Raw genomic sequence first — 23,664 nt, 5'->3', positions numbered from 1 at the left:
TTAAAATCATCATCATTCAGCTTATAGGGTATTTTACTTCAAGTATGAACAGTTACTTGTATAGATTACCATTAACTGTAACATCAGTGAAGCAGTTATATTTTATTTAGGAAAGTGAATGCATAGGTAAAAAGGTTTTTAAATTGTTGGTAGCATTGAGGGCTGTATAAGGGTGATGTCACATGCAGGGTTTGAATACGGAGTCCCTGGCCTATTCCCACACTCCTAACTATAACAGAACACCCTAGTGCCTGCCACAGACACTGCCTTTCCCTTTCAAATAAAAGGAAAGTGCCTGCAAGAACACAATGGAATTTTCCCTGTTTATGCCAAACCTAGAGTAGAACACCTAACATACACTGCAAGTCGAAGGGAAGGGGATTTCGGAGGAGACCCTGTTAAAGGGGAACTAAAGTCTAAAATAGAATAATGCTAGAAATTTTGTATCCTAAACATGAACTTACTGCACCAGAAGCCTGATAAAAAAAAAAAAAGTGGTGCTCACTGGTATAACCCCGGCCGGTGCAGTTTTCTGCGATAGGAGCACCGGCCCGAGGTTTCAAGTAATTCAAAACAATCACTTGGAGGTGCCTAACATTTGGCACCCCCAAGTGCTAACAGACTTTCCTTATCCTTTAAGCTTAACCTCCGAACAGAAGCCCAGACCACACTGAGCATGTGCATAGTCTCAGTCTTGCAAAGATGTTAAAGGAAAACTATACCCCCAAAATGAACACTTAAGCAACGGATAGTTTACATCATACTAAGTGGCATATTAAAGAATCTTACCAAACTGGTCTATATATTTAAGTAAATTGCCTTTTTACATCTCTTGCCCAGAGCCACCATTTCATGATGGTCTCTGTGCTGCCTCAGAGATCACCTGACCAGAAATACTACAACTCTGACTGTAACAGGAAAAAGAATGGAAGCAAAAGACAGAACTCTGTCTTTTGCTGTCTGTTAATTGGCTCATGTGACCTAACAAGTATGGTTTGTTGGTATGTTTGTGTGCACCGTGAATCGCACGATCCCAGAATGGCAATTTTCTATTTATGATTACCCAATGGCAGATACTACTAGAAAAGTATATTATTATGAACATGGTTTATTTACATGAAGCAGGGTTTTACATATGAGCTGTTTTATGCAATATCTTTTTATAGAGACCTGCATTGTTTGGGGGGGGGGTATAGTTTTCCTTTAAGGATTGTGATAAATTATCAAAACAGCAGAAGTCAAATAATTTCTGCCATAGAAGCCGATACAGCAAGACTGATTAATAATCAGAATATGCAGACTGCAATGGGTCTGTGGGTACAAATCTCTACACGGTCACTGGCTGCTCTACAGGGAAACAAACAAAGCAGCTTGAGTTCTGGGAAGTAAGGTGGGAAGGGGGCTCCCCCCTGCCGTTTGAAAGTATGATAGTTTCCCTGCAGAGCAGTTAGGGACCGTCTGAAGTTTCCTATCCGCAGCAGTCAGAGCAAGTAAAACGAAGGGGAAATTTCACTGCATACAGTCAGACATTTTTTAATTAAAGTATATTGGAGATAGATTTCTTTTTCATTAATGAAAGTTAAAATGAGATTTTTTTTTTTTTTGCCTTTACAGCCCCTTTAAGCTGTGTTTATGCAATACCAGTGGAAGATCCAGCTGCTATGATAAGAAAACCTCATCCATCCGCATATCCATAAACAAAACAGTTCCTCCTGGAGACTAGAGGAGCATGAAACATTGTAAATCAAGAAAAATGCTTGGAGGACACAGATAGGGAGTTGGGCTGAAACGGGTTCTGCCTATTTCAAACCTGTATCCAGTAATTTATTGGACGCATAACCATCTCACATGACCATGTGTTCTATCTTAAGATGCATTTCGGGGGAAACAAATCCTCGCAGAAAGAATTGGCGTAACCGCCCAGCTGAATAACTTCCCTTCAGCAGCCACAAAAAAAGCTACAATGTTTCTAGGCTCTTTATTTGTGCAGGTAAAGATGACTTGACAGGTGGGCAAGCCTTTTAAACATATTCCATACAGATAGCCAAATCCTTTTCCCGCCACCCCCTCAACCAAATAATGTTTAGTCTAAAAACCAACAAACATTATATATTGTTCCAGGCATTTCCCCATTATGCTAGACAACTTTATTTCCCTCTCCTGATTTGGCTGTGGCAGATTCGCCTGTACCATTTATAAATATCAGATACATAGGAAGCCTCTAAATGCCTATATGTACAGACTTCCATGCATGAGCACAAAACATACAGCAATGCTATCTCAGGATACGGTTACTGGTAAAGCATATTCCATTATGAAGGTGGCTTAAAAAGCCTCGTATTGAAAGTATTCCAGTAGAAACCGGTTTGGGATTGAATGAAATCTGATTGAAAAGGCTAGAAAATCAGGTAGATTACTCATCCTATATAGAAGCCCACATGAGTTCATTAAAGGGATCCTGTCATCGGAAAACACGTTTTTTTTCAAAATGCATCAGTTAATAGGGCTACTCCAGCAGACTTCTGCACTGAAATCCATTTCTCAAAAGAGGAAACAGATTTTTTTATATTCAATTTTGAAATCTGACATGGGGCTAGACATTTTGTCAATTTCCCAGCTGCCCCTGGTCATGTGACTTGTGCCTGCACTTTAGGAGAGAAATGCTTTCTGGCAGGCTGCTGTTTTTCCTACTCAATGTAACTGAATGTGTCTCAGTGGGACATGGGTTTTTACTATTGAGTGTTGTTCTTAGATCTACCAGGCAGCTGTTATCTTGTGTTAGGGAGCTGCTATCTGGTTACCTTCCCATTGTTCTTTTGTTTGGCTGCTGGGGAGGAAATGGAGGGGGGTGATATCACTCCAACTTGCAGTACAGCAGTAAAGAGTGATTGAAGTTTATCAGAGCACAAGTCACATGACTTGGGGCAGCTGGGAAATTGACAAAATGTCTAGCCCCATGTCAGATTTCAAAATTTAATATAAAAAAAATCTGTTTGCTCTTTTGAGAAATGGATTTCAGTGCAGAATTCTGCTGGAGCAGCACTATTAACTGATTCATTTTGAAAAAAAATTTTTTTCCCATGACAGTATCCCTTTAACATTGTTGGATTAAAATAGAAAAGTCTTTTGAAAGACTGGATCAGTGCCTTTATATGCTTAATGGGGCCTAATGCATGAAGTCATACTGGCCACAAATCCAGATGTTATGCTAATAAGCATACAAATCTATCTCAGAGGTCAGCATTAGAAGACATTTCAAGTTTCCTCTATATAAGCGGAGGGAGGAAACAGAGGACCCATCCAGCGGATGCTTTTGTTCTTTATATTAAGTAGAAATGTCTCCGTTATTTTAACAGAACAATGTATTTCAGAAAACAAAATTAAATCGTACTCATGGAAACAGTTCAGTGCTACTTATGGAGTCAGACTTCTCCTATACTTTTACTTCTTCATTTCCTATTGTTGAGTAATGTCTAGTCATTTCTCCTATGCTATGAGATCGCTTTTAGTAACAATAGCCAAAAAACAAATATGTTAAGTGGCCCAAGACTCCTAAACTCCCAAGAGGTGGTCAAGTAAGAATTTACGTGAAAACTCTTGATTTTTCAATTATTTCAGTATCCAATACCTCCGGTATAGTGGTTTTACCTTGGTTTGTGGTTTTTGCTGCAGGTTGATTTATTCATGTTTTCATGCTATGATCAATTTCTATTGCCCAGGCTGCTGATAGGGTATCTAATAAAACCAATATTTTTAGGCTATTGGATAACTTTCTCAAATCTGTTAAAGCTTGGAGAATTGGAGCCACTGGCATGCACTGAATCCAGGAATCACACATATACTAGCACTTTTTGCAGGACTTGGATTCAGTCAAATTTCTTTTGCCTGAAAGACTGGTTTATTGCTTGAGTGTTGCCTGCTTGAAATGATCAAGTTGTAAGCAGCCAAAAATGTTTTAGAATAGTTTCAGGTATTCCTGTAAGCAAAACTAAACAACCCAAAGAATAAGAATTTTTTAAATCACAACACTCAACACCGAGGTCTCCTTGTTTTGCCTTCCGGTCACCAAAGAAATAAACCACACATTTACTGTTATTGCTACTTTTTATTACTTATCTTCATATTTTAGCTGCCTGGCTGTCTCCTATTCATATTCCAGTCTCTTAAAATAAATTCATGGTTGCTAGGGTAATTTGGACACTAGCAACCAGATTGCTGAAACTGCAAACTGGAGAGCGGCTGAATAAAAAGCTAAATAACCACAAATAATAAAAATTAAATCCAATTTTAAATCTCCTCAGAATATTACACGTGACATCATACTAAAAGTTAATTAAACTCCTTTAAAATCCCCCTGTAAAATGCTGCCTAATATGCCAGTTTCATATAAAGGGTAATAACAAAAAGGTGCAAAGCTTTATGAACTAAACAAACACAAAGTAGTAAAATATAAAGAAAGTCCATGTTTTTATTTTCCAGCTAAAATTCTTATACTGTAGAATTTAGCTGCTTCTGAACAGGAACTATTCCCGAATACTGTGCAGAGAGGGGATCATGTGATTGAAACTAGGGATGCACTGAATCCAGGATTCAGTTCGGGATTCGGCCTTTTTCAGCAGGATTCAGATTCAGCCGAATGCTTCTGCCAGGCCGAACCGAATTCTAAATTGCATATGCAAATTAGGGGTGGGGAGGTAAATTGCGTGACTTTTTGTCACAAAACAAGGAAGTAAAAAATGTTTTCCCCTTCCCACCCCTAACACAAATATCAAAGCATGTTCCTCCAGAATCTAGTGCTACCAACAACTTTAAATTGGCGGAGGATACGGAAATCTGTGGTTCCCAACAGGAGGATGGATAACTGCATATTTGATGTCCTTTTCTAACATGGCCTTGGACAGATTAACTGGGTGACAGAAAGTTGACTTTTGAGGAATATCTGCAGTTAAAGAAGTTGTAAACACAAAATGCAATTGATGTAAAGTCACTCAGTCCTCCACTGAGCAATTTTTCAATTACCGTATATACTTGAGTATAAGCAGAGTTTTTCAGCATCCAAAATGTGCTGAAAAAAGTCTACCTCGGCTTATACTCGAGTCAGTGGGCAGTAGCTGAGATTGCAGTCACTTTTAATCATTCCTATACCAACAGTTCGCTTGGGGAGAGACTGCAATATCACACAGCGCCCTCTGTTGGTTATATGAAGGATTAACAGTGATTGCAATATCACACAGCGCTCTCTGTTGGTTATTTACGAAAGATTAACAGTGATGGCAATATCACACAGCACCCTCTGCACATGGTAGTGGGACAGTGGGACAATCCGCAATTCTCTGTCACCATCAACTTTGCAAAGAAGTCCGGTTGATCGCTGGGGGGGGTCGCTTTGGCGGAATGTGCGCTGCTGGGAGACAGGGCTGTAGTTGTGTCTAGGCTTATACTCGAGTCAATACGTTTTCCCAGTTTTCGTAGGTAAAATTAGGTACCTCGGCTTATACTCAGGTCAGCTTACACTAGAGTATATACGGTACCTGCAAAGAAGGATGGTTCAAAGCGAAGGTCAGTGTATTTAGCCCTGTCCTTGCTATTTGCTTTTATATTCACACACAACTGTCGTTTTTTTCATTTGAAGGAAACTATATTTGGCCTAGGTACATATCCAACCAAACAAAAAGTACGTAGCTGCCACATTCATGGATTAGAACGAATTAATGACGAGAAATTCTTTTGAAATTTAATAACTTAATAAATGGGTTCATTCTCCAATATTTTTAAATGAGCTAAATCATGGAAAAATTTAACTATTTATTAGAGGAAGATTATGATATAATAATTTCTCATTATAAAGGTATCCATGAAAATGCATTAGTACATGAATGCTTATTATTGCCTTAATCTAACAAATGCCTTAGGAAAAGCACAAATAGTCCCTTGGACAGAATACCCCCATACGGAGTCCCGCTTCAGATTCACAAAATTCTTTATCACCGACCCAGTATTTATAATAGAACTGCTGCCCTTTCTGGTACTGTAGAGTGAAAGCATTTAGCTACAAATTTGAAGTCAACAATATCGTTGAAAAAAATAAGCAATCAATCATTGCAATGTAGAAGGCTGTGGTTAGGTCATGTCATTTCTGCAGACTAATGGTTTTATTTGAAGCACTTAATGGAGCTACAGAAGTCACCTTGACCAGTTCATTTCACTTGTTTTCTGTAAGAGTAAAAATAACTGATAAACCCAACCAACCATTTGAAGATATTTCAAGAGGACAGAAAGCAACTGGCTTTCCTCTTTACAATTCTTTGTTTTCCTGTCCTCACACCTTGGTAATGGATAATAGCATTTTAAAGGGGACCTGTCACTCTAAGAAATAATTCCAAATCAGTTTTTATCATGTTGGTTGAGCAAAATAACATTTACTTACACTACATTTAATATTTACATTTTGTTTCCTTCAGCCTTGGAATTACACAATCACAGTACGCAGGCAGGAGCCATTTTGTGTATACTGTTATTAAGACAAGTTGTGTATCACCTCAAAATCTTGTGTATACACCAGAATGGGGGACCTAATGCCTATACTTAGTGCCCTAAACAATTAAAGTATTCGGAGGGGGAATGTCGGGAGAGCAGTGACATCTAGGAAGTGCTGAATGGAAAGTGAAAGTAATTGACTGCCCTGCCTTTATGCCTCAGGCATAGCGGCGGGGCAGGTAATATTTGATTGACAGCTAAGATATTTAACACCTTTTTAACAGGTATGGATGCTTTAATGAAAAAAATTATTTGGGTTCCATGTTTAATTTGCAAACGGCTTTTATCGCACAGCTTTTTAGGAGTAGGTGACAGGTCCCCTTTAAGTTTAATGTAATTAAATAACATGGGCCCTTTTATCTAATTAAAAATAAGACTAGTCTTTCCCAATGGACACAAATAAAAAGAGGCTATTAATTCTTAATGCCTGCCATAATCGTTAACTGTCCAACCAGAGAGAGACTCAGGGGCCAGATACAGCCCTCATCAGATTTTTTAAAGCCTAAATCAAGGACTCCACAAATATTTTTTGCATGACATAATTTTATAATAATACACAAGAGCCATGAATAACCTGTAAACTATATCCTTATAAGAGGTGCTCAGTGGTACCACTTGTAGAAACTTGCCTATAACATCAAATATTTTGAATTCAAAATCTGAGGGTATTAGAAGTCAAGCTGGAGTCCCATGACCAATATAAAAGCTCTTGGCCTGCAGCCTCATGTCTTACTATGATAATTAAACACATCCATTATATCAATATAATTTTAAATAGAATGTACCTATTTTGTACCCTTATTTGCAACCCCTAATTTTGCTATATTACACAGGATTACAAGGGTGAAAAGGGATTAACAAATAAGAAAGGTTAATTTATTGGACAAGAAGGTTTGGCAAGCACTCCTTGTTCCACTCGTTGGATAAAACAAATACGTTTATTTCAACAAGTTAAAAACATCAAAAATCCTGACGCATTTCGTATCAAAGATACTTAGTCATAGGTTAATTTATTGCATATGCACAGAATTTTAATTGTCTACATTTTTGCATACATGCATATTATTGACGTGTGAGTCGACCCGAAACCCGCACTGGCTTTCCTCCTCTATTTTATAGACCCGCCTTTAAAACCGGAAGCTGCCAGTATAAGGTGACGGGGGGAAATCAGGCAGAAGAGCTCAACCTGAACTTGCCTGCGACACGCAAAAGATGAGCCTAGGTCGGCCAGAACCTGCCCAATCTGCAGGTATCGGGCCGGCCTGAAATTCACTAATGTATATAAGTGGAAGCTGCGATACTGCTACTTTTCCCCAACTACCAATATGGCACCCCAGCTCATATACACAAATGCAAGTATGAAAATATTATTGTATTAACAAAATAGGCTGTAATTTTATACAGGTATAGGATCCCTTATCCGGGAACCCGATATCCAGAAAGCTCGGAATTACGGAATGGCTGTCTCCCACAGACTCCATTTTATCCAAATAATCCAAATTTTTAAAAATGATTTCCTTTTTCTCTGTAATAATAAAGCAATAGCTTGTACTTGATCCCAACTAAGATACAATTAATCCTTATTGGAAGCCTATTGGGTTTATTTAGGGGCAAATTTACCTAGGGTCGAATATCAAGGGTTAATTAACCCTCGATATCCGACCGTTGAAGTAAAATCCTTCGACTTCGAATATCGAAGTCGAAGGATTTTGCGCTATTCCTATGATCGAACGATTAAATCCTTTGAATCGAATGTTTCGAAGGATTTTAAATCATCGATCAAAGTATATTTCTTCGATTAGGAAATTGTTAGGAAGCCTATGGGGACCTTCCCCATAGGCTAACATTGGCCTCAGTAGGTTTTAGGTGGCGAACTAGGGGGTCGAAGAATTTTTTAAAGAGACAGTACTTCGACTATTGAATGTTCGAATTGTCGAACGATTTTTAGTTCGAATCGTTTGATTCTAAGTCGAAGGTCAAAGTAGCCCATTCGATGGTCGAAGTAGCCAAAAAAAACATTCGAAATTCGAACTATTTTTCCCCTATTCCTTTACTCGAAATAAGTAAATGGGCCCCTTAATGTTTAAATGAATTTCTAGTAGACTTAAGGCATGAGGACCCAAATTACGGAAAGATCCGTTATCCGGAAAAGTCCCGAGCATTCTAGATAACAGGTCCCATACCTGTACTTGTTCATGTCTGAAAATAGCAAATAATAATGAGTCTTTTTTCTAAAGGTTATATAACAAAGGCAGGGCAGTATAATAAAGGAAAAGCCTGCAAGGACATCAGTCTTAATAAAATACACACTATACTTTATTCCTCCCCATGACATAACACTGAATGGAATGATAGGTTGGAGTGTTGGGAAATGTTTAGTATTACACATATATGGTAAAATACCAATCTACAGCTGGAAGGTGTATTTTCAGACGTTACAGTTATTCCAGTTTAATTTCTTCCATCACATTCTTGAAGTGACATAACAGTCCTTACTTGAGCAAACCCTTCTCTGTTGTGCTACCGCTACCAATGAAATCTAATCATATTCCTATGGCTACATGTCTGTGTTTGCAAACAGATCCTGCTACCTGAAGTCTCCAGTGAGGATAGTGGAGCATGTAGTAAATAAAGAATAGTTTCAAAAAAAAAAAAAAAAAATGGAATCCAATGTAAGGGCATGAAGTTCTGTTAAAGTGGATGTCACCCAGACATAAAAAAACTGTATAATAAAAGTCCTTTTCAAATTAAACATGAAATCCAAATACTTTTTTGTATTAAAGCGTTCTTAGCTGTTGTAAACGCATTAAAAAAATCTAAGCTGTCCATCAAATATTGTCTGCCCCTCCTCTATGCCTTAGGCATAGAGGCGGGGCGAGCAATTACTTTCACTTTCCATTCAGCACTTCGTAGATGTCTCCCCACATTCCCCCTGTTCTCTTAACCATTTAATTGTGTAGCCAGGACATCGGGATGGACATCGGGTCCCCCATTCTGGTGCACAAACAAGACTTTGAGATGATGCAAGGCTTGCCTTAAAGGGGTAATTCACCTTTAAGGTAACTTTTATTATGTTATAGAATGTCCAATTCTAAGCAACTTTTCAACTGGTTTTTATTATATATTTTTTTTATAGTTATTTCCTTTTTTTTCTGACTCTTTGCAGCTTTCAAATGGGCATCGCTGACTCCCTTCTAAAAAAACAAATGCTCTGTAAGGCTACAAATGTATTGTTACTTTTTATTACTGATCCTTCTATTTAGGCCCTCTCCTCTTCATATTCAAATCCATGCATGGTTGCTAGGGGAATTTGGACCCTAGTTACCAGATTGCTGCTGAATAAAAAGCGAAATAACTCAAAAACCATCCAATAATAAAAAATGTCACTTTCTACATCATACTAAAAGTTGTCTCAAATTTGAACAACCCCTTTAAAAAGTGTCCAAAAAAATGGCTCCTGCCTGCTTGTTATAATTATGAGTTGTAGGGCTGATACAAACAAGATTCAAATAATTTATACAGTGTAATTAAAGTTAAGTTTGCTTGACTAACATAATAAAATAGGATTTGGAATAAATTTTTTTGGGTGCCGGGTCCCCTTTAAAAGGGCCTGTCATAGGGACAAACCAAATAGCACGCCCTTGTTTATGCTGATCAATACTAGCTATTCCCAAGGCAGAAAGCAGATACAGCAGACAAAAGAGGGAGCTGTAGAGCAGGTCAGTTACAGTCTCCACAATAAACAGAAAACTTCATATTACCTGATTTCTATAGGCCTAATACCTTTTAAATTAATCAGTGATACAAAACTATCTAGCCTTTGTCCCGAAAAACACTGGGTTTTTAAATATAGAAGTGGTGAAATAGTTATGGAAGCACTAAATAGTCCCAAGCAGATGTTACATTGTATAAAAAGTATTATACATGCATGTAAAGAGCCCATGTGGGCAAAATACTAATTAATCAAGGGTATGTGCTGCCCCAGAGGGTCTATAATTACCCCTGTTTCTATGTAACAATTGAATGCAGAACCTGTCATTTCAACACCTGAGCATTACATATTATTACAGACTGCCATTGGTCTGCACTAGCAAAACCCTTCTTTCCTAGTCTCATGTTTATCAAAGGATTTATACACACAAACACCTTTTATTTTCTTACACAAATGTATTATTTGAGACACAAGCTTTCACCATTAGGGCTTTCAATTGCATTTTTTTAAATTTTTACTTTCAGATCACCATTAAGTCTTTTTAAATAACTGCTAGTAATAAAGTATAGCAAAAAGTGTAGTCTTTACAAAGTATATCTAAAATTGCAACACTAAACATTTAGTACTCAACAAAAAGGAGGAATATCAATACGTTTTGATTGCCCATCATCCCATAAAGATCAGGGCACACAGGCAGATTCTGGGAGATTAGACGCCAAGCGACAAATCTCCTCTTCTTCGGGCGACTAATCTCCCCGAACTGCCTCCCCTGCGGCTAAGATGTAAATCACGGTGGGATGGCACTCAGATCGATTCGTTTTCCGAAGATGCCCGAAGTTTCCTCGTGAGGCAACTTCGGAAAACGAATCGCTCCGAGTGCCATCCCGCCGGTGATTTACATTTAAGATGGCGGGAAGGCAATTCGGGGAGATTAGTCGCCCCGAAGAAGAGATTTGTTGTTGGGCAACTAATCTCCCCGAATCTGCCCTGACCCGTTTTGCTCTTGGGATAAATACAGTTCACCAGCAACTGAACATTGCGCTTGGCTCTGCAGTACAAAACAAATAAGTAGCGACACATTATCATGGAGAAAATCACACCGAAAACTAAGTAAGCCAGCTATATCCTTCATCAGAGGTGTCAGCCATGGACCTGTGCTGGACCGATACCAGTGTCCCACCAAAAACCTTAGACCATAGGCCCACTCTCCAGCTATTTTACCTTTCTCACTCAGTCTCTTTATTTTTCTAGTCTCTTTTCTCTACCATATGTTCTTTATTTTTATTTAGCCTCTTCGTTCCCATACAGAAATAGGGATTGCCCATGACATAGGCCCAATGGATGGAAGCATGAGGGCCCACTGGAAGTTCAAACGGTGCTGAACTGCCACATCTCTCATTAAAGCGGACATGTCACCTACACATAAAAAGCTGAAAAATTAAACATGTATCACAAATTCTTTTTTTCATTAAAACTACCATACTTCTTATAAAGCTGTTGAAATAGTTGAGCTGTCAATCAAATATTATATGCCCCACCTCTATGCCTGAGGCATTTCTTTTACTTTCGCTTTCCATTCAGAACTTTCTACATGTCACTGCTCTTCTCACATTGCCCCCTTCCCTCCTCAGGCTCTATAATTATGTAGGGCATTAGGTCCCCCATTCTGGTGCATACGCAAGATTTTGGGGTGATACACAATTTTTCTTAATAAGGGCTAGTCCACACGAGGCAACTTCGGGCAACTTTAGAAAACGCATCGCCACGTGTGCATTAGCGCAGGCGACTTTGCATTGTAGCCTATGGGGAAAAACACAGAAGCAGTTCGGGGAGATAGTCACGCAAAAGACGAGGCGATTAGTCGCCAGGCGACAAAATCTCCCCGAATCTCCTCATGTGGCCTTACCCTTACAGTGTCTACATAATGGCTCCTGCCAGCTTGCTGTGATTGTTTAATTCCAAGACAGAAACAGAATTTAAATAACAAATACAGTGTAAGTAAAGTTCATTTTGCTCAATTAACATGATAGAAAAGAATTTGGAATTATTTCTTAGGGTGACAGGTCCTCTTTAAATGATATGGGGAGTTATGGCCCATCATTACTTAGAGGGCGGCAAGTTTCCCACCCCTCATGAGGATTACATACAGTACAAAGCAGCTTCAGAACTTTCAGCTTCAGAACTTTTTCTCCCCATGCATCATGTAAATGAATCCATTCTTTCTGGCTTGGCTGAGGGGGGGGGGGGATAGCAGAAAAAGCCAAGACAAGTTCTTTAACACAACCACACCAACGTACAGCCTGTGCAACTTACCAAGTTTTTCCACCAGTTTCAGCATCACCCCTCCAATGTGCACCTCCCCTGTAACCCTCAGGGTAACATCTCGATTCAGATCAGTCACATTGATATTTAACTCCCAAGTTCCATCTGCATAGCAGCCATCTGGCATCCGTATACCATCCAAAGCCATGGTTCCTTTCCTGACAAGAGAGAGGAAATGACATTAGCTAGAAGCAGACCCCTAATAAAAATCTCTGACTCCATAAAATGAAGGATGTCCAAGCAATGTATAAAGCAAATAAAATGCACATGCATACATCATTGCTACATTGTAACACTCTTTCCTGGGCAAAGAATATTAGTGCGTATACATGTGATCCTGCCCAAGTAAAATGTTCTCCTTAAAAGGATTCTGAGAGATATATATACATATATACACACAGACAAACGCTCGCACTGTGATCCAGTCTTGGAATTACTGTGGGTGCTGGGTCAAGGCTTTAGCATACAGTAATTGGATAGGGACCCGCACTCCAATGTTTCGTGAAAAAAAGGTTTTTATTTCAACTTGTGGATCCTTGATAGATATATATATATATATATATATATATATATATATATATATATATATATATATATATATATATATATATATATATATGAGCAAAAGGGTTCCATCAAAGATAATAGGGGGAATGTGCAGCATTGCATTCCAAACTGCTCTGAAGTTAAGAGGAAATCCCACTAGCATCCTCCCCCCCTTTTCCCTTGGTGATGTATCAGCCCTTCCACACCCAGGACTGCAGAACTGAGAGACACAGCCCAACGCAGCGGGATCTTCTCCAGCTAATCCAGTGAAACAGAAAGAAAAAAGGAGAATTAGGGAGACTAAAAATAAACGGGTTCTATCCAAAGGGCATCAGTGAAAAATGTGTCATTTTGAAAAAAAAAGGCCACTGTGGAGTGAGATGATTTTATATATATACACATATATATATATATACATATATATATATATACATATATATATACATATATATACATATATACATATATATACATACATATACATACATATACATACATACATATATATACATACATATACATACATACATACATACATATATATATATATATATATATATATATATATATATAAAGGTTGGAAGGATCAGCACACTCCATTTTGCGATGAACAAAGTGTTTTTTATTAAACACACATAACTCCAACGTTTCGGTTCCGCCTGGGAACCTTTACACACATATATATACATATACATATATATATATTAGTTCCCCAAGATTTGACGCACTCCAGGGCTTCTTAATGCAGTTTAGAAAAGAAAATTTATTGTCAACGTTTTGGTCCCGTTTCTTAAGACATATATATATATATATATATATGTTAAACATACATGTTACAGGGCAACCCTTTTGAAAAAAGAACAAAAGTGGTATAAGGGTGACACCTTTATTAGCTAACAAGTATAATCATAGCAAGCGTTCAGGACATTTTAGTTCCTTTTTTCAAGCAGATTCCCTACATACTTACAGACATAATCACAAGGACAGGAAACATTCAAACACAATAGAAATCACTTTGTGGTTAATTGGGGTAGTTTATAGTCCGCCCTGTTATTGTGGAGAATATGATTTAGAGAGTTGGGGAATAATCAGAGTGGGTAATGTATCTGTAGAGTGGGTAATGTATCTGTAGAGTGGGTAATGTATCTGTAGAGTGGGTAATGGAGTAAATCCCCCAGCAGAGCCCCTCCTTGCCCCAGATCAGACACTTCTTTGCTCCCATGATGATTGAATCCCCTTTCCCTCTCTCTCTAATTCATCTCCCCGGATTATTTACACATCTCTGCTCCACAAACCGTTGTTCACCTGTTTCCCAAAGTGAACCAACCGGTCCTGCCGCCTCCAGCCCGAGTGGAACATAAACTTTCAGTGAGATGGAGGAGAGAAGCAGCAGTAGCCTCATGAGAGGAGGGGGAGTCAAACTATCCCACCAGCTGCAGCAGCAGAGCTCCATGTAATATAAAGGCAGCGACTCACCTTGCCCTCCCCTCTTCCTCTCCGCCAGCAAGGGGCACGAGTAATTGTCCTTTCCTTTCCTTCCCAACCTGAGAGCTCTGAGCAAATGGAGTCCCCCAGCTCCTCTTCCCAAGCTCTGGTCACGTCACTGCTTCTCAATCTGGTTTCCCCTGCAGCGCGCACTCACACAGACACACACACACACACAGTCTCACACAGTCACTCCCCTGTCTCTCACTGGGCAGCAGTCACAGCTCCTCAAACTGAGCGTGAGGAGGAGGAGGAGTGTGGGAGGCGGTGAGACGGGACTCACAAATTAAAGGCAAAAGAAAACTCCGGGTCTGATGTTTGGATTCAGCGAATGTGTGGAAAAAAAAAAGTCCCGAGGAGCTTCCACGGCCGCTGCCCTTTTATGGAAGTGAATAAAACAGAATTGGATCCAACATCCGGGACTCAGGGAGCTGTGGGGAGAGAGAGAGAGAGAGGCGGAGGGAGATGCAGGCTCTGCTGTCCCGTTATTCGCACTGAGGAGTTATGGAGTCTTTTGCTGTAGCTTCTCAGAGGGTGAATGTGCCCCTTCTGCACTGATGTCTCATCAGCTACGGCTGCTGTCGTTAGACATTTCCCTAAACGCAAACCTGAGACCTTAAAAATGTGGACAGAGAGCTAAGGGAATATAAACGTTGTGAGAGGGATGTGTTCCTTATGAATTCCAGAAGTTCCTCAAGGAGAACTAAACCCTAAAGTAAAAAAACAAAAACCTTCCCCCTACCCTACATAGACCCCCCCAGCTGTATTTAGGTCCAATGACCCCTAGGCATCAGACCCAGGGTTGCCATTTTTGAAACCAGTGTCGGACTGGGATGCCAGGGGCCCACCAGAAAACCTTAGACCATGGGCCCACTTTCCTCACTCAACCTCTTTATTCTCCTAGTCTTTTATATCTACTTCCTATACTCTATTCTTCCATTATTAAGCCTAATAGGGAATGACCATGAAATAGTCCAAATAGTTAGAAGCAAGAGGCCCACTGACACCTGGGCCCACCCAGAGTTTGCCTGGTATCCCGGTGGGCCAGTCCGACACTGTTTGAAACCAGCCAAAGTCAGCTACAAAACCAGCCAAGAGGCACTTAAATAGTAGCCCAATAATAGCACAATATGTGCAAAATGGGACAGATTTGCCATCATAACAAGGGTCGGACTGGGGTGCTTGGGGGCTACTGCCTAAGGGCCCCCCTCTCCGCTCTGGAGCGACGGGTTTATCCACACACATGTGGTGCCGAGTTTGTAAGGTATGCAGTGCACGCAATGTGACATCAGTGCGCATGCGGAACATTTTTATTTCACCACCACCTCCAACAAAGAGGGGTCGCGCCACTAAGAAGCGAATTTGGGCCGATGGGGCCCACCAGGTTTTTTCTCGGGCCCAGTCCAACAGTGGGCTTAACTACAGATGGGGCCAAGGAGGTATAGTTGCCCCATAAGGCCCTAATACATATACAATTTCATTAAATATTGGTAAAACAGGTCAACCTCTACATATTTTGGTGGCCAGCAGATTTTTGCCCCAAAATTGTCTGAAATTGAGGAAAGTCATTGGAAAATGTGAGGGGATGTAAGACTACAATTCCCAGCAGGATTGCGACCGGCACTTCAGCAGCTTTAGTGAGTTTCGGCGAATGAGCAGTTGTCACAACACAGAAAATTGCTCCAACTGCTCATGCGCCAATATGGCACTTACTTTGCAAAGATTACTGAAGAGAAGAAGATGGCGCCTGTGAACTCCGCTGGACAGAATCAGCACGGGGGGGGGCAAGTAAAAACTTAGGGGCATTTGCCCAGGGGAAACAGGCTGGAGGGAGGGGGGTCAATGTAGGGTAGGGGGGTAGGTTTTTATATTTTAACTTTAGGGTTGAATTCTTCTTTAAAGGGTAACTTCACAAAAAAATAACTTTAGCTTTTTGAAAAGTAAACATAATTTCAATCAACTTTGCAATATAAATCATTTGAAAATAAAGATTTTTAATGGTTTCTGACAGTTCCCTAAGCCTAGCCCCCTGCTCTCCTGCTGATCTTTCTGACAGGGTTGCCAGGTCTCATTTTCAAAACCAGCCAACAGGCACTTCAAAAGTAGCCCAAAAATAGCACAATATGTGCAGTGAAAAAAGTCTAAAAAATAAATGACTGTGAAAATACGCCTTTTTCAAATTTCTGATGTTTATCAGAGCACAAGTCCCATGACTGGGTTAGCTGGGAAATTGACAATATGTCTAGCCCCATGTCAGAATTCAAAATTGAATATAAAAAAATCTGTTTGCTCTTTTGAGAAATGGATTTCAGTGCAGAATTAGACTGGAGCAGCACTACTAACTGGTGTGTTTTGGAAAAAACATGTTTTTCCATGACTTTAAGTAATACGTTGCACAGACTATTAACTAATTAGGTGACAATATCAGTGTTCACTTTATATTTTTAATTCTGCACAGCTAATTGGAGAAAATAGAGATATAGTAGTCTAATAGTGACCAGTTCAAAGGTTTAACTTGATACAAGTGAGGTACTTTTCTTCTTACAATTTACTGACTTATGTCGGACCTCAACTACAATTAAGAGGATATAATGAGTAGATAATCAAGGGTATCCCAATTTCTCCTTTTTTTAATGAGTTTAAGAAATATCATAAGCCCTGTATGTAACACCCAGGAATGGCAAGAGAAATTTAGTGTAAAAAAATAAGAATGTACCAGTGCATTATAGTAGTAGTAGTATTTCAGGCTGATTTATTGAATATTTCTGCTAAAACCCTAATAATCCCTCCCATCTCTTCCACTTCCTTCTCCCTGAATCCCCAGGCTGTGCAGGGGAGTCGACAGCTCTCAGCTCACTGCACTGTAGGACAGGAACCAATCAGCAGCTAGTAGGACCTGATAGGGAACTGAAGCGTGTCTGTGCTTGTGTGACTGCAGGACTGTGATTGGCTGTCCCCCTCCTACTGAGCTTCTGGCAGGGACCGTTAGGACACACCCACCCCTCATTTGAAACACAGTCAGGGACCAGAGAACATCTATAGGGAGCTGCAATAAAGGGGCTATTTTTAAAGATAACATTAATTTTAGCACCATGTAAAACCAACACCATATAACTCATAATTGCCTACAAAACTAGGGGGTTTTCATTTATCCTATATGTCCCTTTTAAATACAGGGCTCCCCTGTTCCACTGTTGGTTTATAACATTCTTTGTACGTACAGTCTACATATGTGTGGCTGCCATATTGTTTGAATCAGCTAGTTTGAATCCTCCAGTGAGAGCCTGTTTAATAGAATATGGCCATGTTTATAAACATTATTATAAGATGGGGGTTTGAATCTTTTGGAGAGAGTCATCAAAGAAAAAAGATAACTCAATTCACATACCTCCCAACTGTCCCTTTTTCGGAGGGACAGTCCCTCTTTTGACTGCTCAACCCGCAGTCCCTCATTTGTACTGGAAAGTCCCTCTTTTCTCTGCACTGAACAGCCAGAAAAAGAAACAAAGTTTCTCACTTAATTGGCTTTTAGCAGAGAGCCCAGAACAGCTAACAGGTGCAAATAAGATACTTTGTAACAATTTTGAGACACAAAAACACATTTTAGATAAGGAGAAATATTTTCAAACTTTCATAACCTGCCAAATTTTTTTGTCCCTCTTTTTACTTCCAAAATGTTGGGAGGTATAAATTCAAAGCAAGACATGTATAAAGCCAAGTATGCAAAAAGAGACTGAGCTTGGAACACACTGGGGTTATGTATAAACACTGGGCAAATTTGCACCCATGGCAACCAATCAGATAATTGCTTTCAGTGTTCAACCTGCAGCTGGCGGAAAAAAAGCTAATCACTGATTGGTTGCTATGGGTTACTGCCCAGGGGCAAATTTGCCCAGTGTTTATAAATAAGCCCCAGTGAGTTTTACCTTCAGAAGGGAAAATGGATTCCAAACATTACAATGACTCTTCTTACAGTGAACTTAGCAATCACTTATTGTTGGTGTGTATTTGTACTTTCATGCTGTTCTACCTCTATTTACTCTGCTGTATCTGTACATAATACAATGTCATCTCACTCAACATGCTAGGTATAGATTTCATATAATAGCAGTTTCGGACACAGGATAATACATTTCTTTATTACAGAATGAAATCCCACAATTTCCTTGGCAAGCAACCTGTTTTGAGTTGAGATATGAAATACTTTAAGTATGGGTTATTTGAATCCATAACAATATATAACCGGTCTACATAGATGGGTGTGAAAGAACTTGACTGGCCTCAACCAAGCTGAACATTTGTGGGTTGAACTGGAACACCAATGGGATCCAGACCTTAACCCCAACATCAGTGCCTAACCTAATACGTACGATTGGAAGCAAACCAACAATAGTGAAAGCCTTCCCAGAAGATTACGGTAATAGCAGGGAAGGGAGGACCAGCTTTAAATTATTGGAACAGTTCAGTGTAAGAGTAAAAACTGTGTAAATAGATAGGCTGTGCAAAATAAAAAATGTTTCTAATATAGTTAGTTAGCCAAAAATGTAATGTATAAAGGCTGGAGTGATTTGATGTATAACATAATAGCCAGAACACTACTTCCTGCGTTTCAGGAAGTAGTTGACTCACTCTTAGCTCAAGGTCAAGGGCGTTTTTACGTTGCGTTTTTAAAAACGTACAGCCGAGAGTAAATACGCACATAATGAAGCCCTATTGAAAATAATGGAATACACACAATGGCAATTCCCACAGGGCGCTTGCGAGCCAACATCCACCACAAGACGCCAGTATTTGCGTTTTTTAGCAGAAACGCCAATACGCCAAGTAAACACCATATAGTTGATCTCCATGGGATCTGCAGGTTTGGAAACACACTTTGTTTAAATACGATGCGTATTTTCAACTTCGCGGTCAAACTCTCGCGAGATGGATTTTGTATATACTGTAGGTATTTACAGCGTTGTATGCTGGTGACATAATTACGTTGCGTGTTGATAAGCAGTACGGCTACATTCTACATGTAAGTTTTTTCCACTTGGCTTTTTTCGCACAACTAAAGCTGGCCATAGACGCAAAAATCTGATCGTACAAATCGAGGATTCGTACGATTCTCTGACCGTGTGTGGAGAGTCCTGACATTTTTCGTCCGACGGAGATCGTAAAATTGTGGGGAATGAGAAAAAACAGAAATGCATGTTGGGAAAAGAAAGCTACGGCCTGAAAAACAAATATCATGCATGTGTGGTTTCATTGGCGTATTTACGCTCGACTGTGCCTTTTTAAAACGCAACGTAAAAACGACACGTGTGACCTTTCACTTAATTAGTCAGTGACCTGTAGAGGGGCCACATGGGACATACAGTTGTGTTCAGAATAATAGCGGTTTTGTAAAAAAAAGTGAATTCAACTCAAAATCCTTATAATAGCTTTTATTTCCATACAAACTAATATGTTGGATGCAAATGCACATTCTATTCCAAATCAAAACATGAAGAAACATATCACATTTGTGTTATTCCTTGAAAAAAGGGAAATATTAGGCTGTTCCAAAAAATAGCAGTGTCTGAATTCTTCTTTACAAACTCAAACATTCACTGTATAAACTGAAAGATGTTTCAAGATTTCACTTTCCTTTGAATGACTAAACTAATATTTAGTTGTAGAACCAGTGTTTCTGAGAACTGCTGCACATCTGTGTTGTATGGAGTCCACCAACTTCTGGCACCTGTTACATTCCACAATTCTTCTGCATTTCTTGGTTTTGCCTCAGAAACAGCATTTTTGATGTCACCCCACAAGTTTTCTATTGGATTAAGGTCCGTGGATTGGACTGGCCACTTCATAAGTCAATCTTGTTGGTCTGGAACCAAGATGTTGCTCGTTTACTGGTGTGTTTGGGGTCATTGTCTTGTTGAAACACCCATTTCAAGGGTATTTCTTTATCGTCATAAGGCAACAGGACCTCTTCAAGTATTATGTTACTGCCACCGGCTTCACTCTGAACTGTGACTTGAATTCAGTGTTTGGGGGGTCATCTGACAAACTGTCTGTGGCCCCTAGACCAAAAACAATCTTGCTTTCAAGTGCGCCAGGCCCCCCTGCAAAAAAATCTTGAGAGGGGTCCAGTGCACTCTGATCCTCATCCTCCCGCCCACTTCCCACCTGTACTCCACCCACTCTCCACCCAAACCACACCTACAGGACCACACCCAATCCCCTGTGCCGACACGATCTGCTTCCCCACACAGGTAAGAGAGCGGCTGGTGTTAAGCTGCCATCAGGACCGCCATCAGAAATCGCAGGGCCCCGTACGACAAAATTTCTTGGGCCCCCTGGGCTGCGCCCACTGCAAGCCCCACCTACAGGTCCGCCCTCCCCACCACACAGTAAAAAAACAAAAAAAATATTGGTGGCTAGGGTTCCCACATATTAATAAAAACTAAAAAGATATTGATGGTCAGGGCCCCCCATAAAACAACATTTGTGGCCAGGGCCCCCCATTAAAAAAGATTGGTGGCTAGGACCCCATATGAGAAAAAAAAATTGGTGGCCTGGCCCCCCCACCCACATTATAAGTAAATTGTTGGCCAGGGCCCCTTAAACGTCCATGCCTTCCCGAAGTCAGCAGCTCTCAGAGGGGCCCCCTACAACTCTCCCCCCCCTGATGGCTGACCTGACTGCCATTTACATAAATGTGTGTTGTTGAAATGAGTTTTCTTTTGTAAAAATATGGCTTTATACCACATAATGACAATTTCATGAATTTCTCACACAATGTAGACTTTGCTGTTAATTTAAAAAAATGTAAAAAAAAACTGCACAAATGCTGCTATCAGCTATCCAAGCAACCATGTAGCAACCAATATGAGAAATGCTTTTTCTTTAGTAAAGTAAATGGGAACAAAGTTATTTGTGTGGTGATCAACTTTTAAGTCTGTAAATAAAAGTAAAAGGTGGCTCATTAATAAATAAAACCAGTCGTTTGTAATTTTCAGGCTCGGTTTCTTAATTCTTCTGCACTCGAGTGATTAGATGCTCAAACAGCAGCATTGAGTGCCATGAGGTTTGTTATAGTTTGAGCCGAGTATTCTATATAAAGCAGGACAGTGAGAAAGGGCAGGAGGGAGTCTGGCTGACATCAGACATCTAGTTTGTACGCTAGGTATTATATTGTGTAAATCCAATCCCAGTGAGTTGGGACCTTATTTGGGTATTACTGCTTTGAAAACACTGAGCTGTTCTGAAGCACAAGAGTTGGCCGAGTTTCAAAAGCAGCAGCAGCAGCAGCAGTTCTCCCTGTAGTGTGATGTAAGATCCATTGCATGAAGCTCCATGCAGCCTATTGCTATGGAACCAGGAGCCATGGAAGGGAATCCTACATTCCTTTTTTCAGGTATGACTTTAATTGGGCCCCTAAGACAGCTCTGTATATTTTAAAGAGAACTGGGAAAGAAATGTTTATCTAAGCATTGATTGTCTGAAACATCAATACACTGGTCTACAGCACAAGGCCTGGGAGCAGGGTTGTCACCTTTTCTGGAAAAAAATACCGGCCTTCCAAAATTTTTATGGTTGGCATCAAGCAACATTTTTACCGGCCAGGCCTGTAAAATACCGGCCAGGTGGGAGCAAAATTTAACAGGAAAGGCAAGCACTTCACCACTGTGCTGTGCAAATAATCCTTTATTTTAACCAGTTGTATCACTCCAAGTACAGAACAACGTTTCAGGAACCTGACAAAGGGAGGTCCAACCCCCCCCCCCCCGAAATGTTGTTCTGTTGTTGTGATACAACTGGCTAAAATAAAGGTTTATTTGCACAGCAAGAAGTGGTGAAGTGCTTGCCTTTCCTGTGAAATTTTGCTGAATGTGGCCATACATCTAAGGCAGTGATCTCCAACCAGTTGCTTGTGAGTAACATGTTGCTCTTCAACCCCTTGGATATTGCTCCCAGTGGCCTCCAAGCAGGTGCTTATTTTTAAATTCCTGGCTTAAAGGCAAGTTTTAGTTGCATAAAAAACATGCGCACTGCCAAACAGAGTCTCCTGTTGGAGAGTCTCCACATAGGGGCTACTAATATCCAATTACAGCCCTTACATTTGCATGCTTGTGTTGCTCTCCAATATTATTTTATACTTGAGTGTTGCTCTTGGGTAAAAAAAGTTGGGGACCCCTGGTCTAAGGAATAGCACCACCATATGCAACAACACCTGAAGAGTGTAAATAGTGCCCCCCATATCTCTTATTTGTTACTTAACCCTACCTGGGAGACATATACCCTTGTCTAGTTCCTACTGAATCCCCTCTCGGTAGATTGCAGACAGTGGCTGGCTGGAATCAAACTCCAGCCAGCTACCTAATGAGCCCCCATGCTGTCCATATTTGCCATTAATATGGCTATTAGTGCACAAGTTAGTTGCAGATATGGACACAACTTTCTCTAATTTTGTAAAGGTCAGTGCCAGTGGCGGAACTACCGGGGGACTAGGGGGTGCAATTGGGCCAGGGCCCGCATCTCCTCACGGCCCCCCGGCAGCTCGCGCACTGACGATTTCCGGTCAAATAATCTGGTACGGAGGGGGGCGGGGGCCCGGTGGCACGTCCCGCACCAGGGCCCGCCCCCCTCCAGTTACGTTACCGGTCTGTGCTATGATAACTACAGGGTACTAGTGTCTGACTGGCCCACGGGGATACCAGGAATACTCCCAGCGCGCCCTTATGCGTCTAACCATTTAGCTTATTTCATGTTCATTCCATATTTCTTTATGGGGAAAAAAATCAGGAAATGAAAGAATATAGTAGATATAAGAAGAATATAAGTAAATATAAGAGACAATGGGGGTTATGTAATAAAAGGCATTCGATTTGCCCAGGTGCAGTAGTCCATAGCAACCAATCAGCAGATAGCATTTATTGGTCACCTGTTTAAAAGCAAACATCTCATTGGTTGGTATGGGTTACTGCTCCTGGGCAAACTTAGTGACTCTTATTACATATGGGGGTAGGAGAATAAAGAGGTTGAGTGAGAGGAGAAATAATAGTTTGGAAAGTGGGCCTAAGGTT

At 40.3% G+C, this 23,664-nt stretch overlaps 1 protein-coding gene across 7 annotated transcripts in view; it reads right to left on the bottom strand.

Moving 5' to 3' along the window:
* The window catches only part of fermt2.S (FERM domain containing kindlin 2 S homeolog), a 76,583-nt gene extending 61,451 nt beyond the window's left edge, over positions 1 to 15,132 (bottom strand). For 4 of the 7 annotated variants that reach the window (XM_041575190.1, XM_041575191.1, XM_018232359.1 and 1 more), the window contains exons 1-2: positions 14,423 to 14,587; positions 12,563 to 12,724 (exon numbers count right to left, since the gene is read on the bottom strand). In XM_041575190.1, coding sequence (XP_041431124.1) covers positions 12,563 to 12,724; positions 14,423 to 14,570 — 310 coding nt within the window. In that variant the 5' untranslated portion in view covers positions 14,571 to 14,587. The other 3 variants (XM_041575192.1, XM_041575193.1, XM_041575194.1) reach the window with 3 other exon arrangements.
* Positions 15,133 to 23,664: the final 8,532 nt, after the last annotated feature.

This window comes from Xenopus laevis, chromosome 8S (assembly GCF_017654675.1).
Source record: "Xenopus laevis strain J_2021 chromosome 8S, Xenopus_laevis_v10.1, whole genome shotgun sequence".
Lineage (NCBI taxonomy): Eukaryota > Metazoa > Chordata > Amphibia > Anura > Pipidae > Xenopus > Xenopus laevis.
The sequence above is the reverse complement of the archived record's forward strand: the minus strand, read 5'-3'. Positions and strand labels throughout refer to the sequence as shown.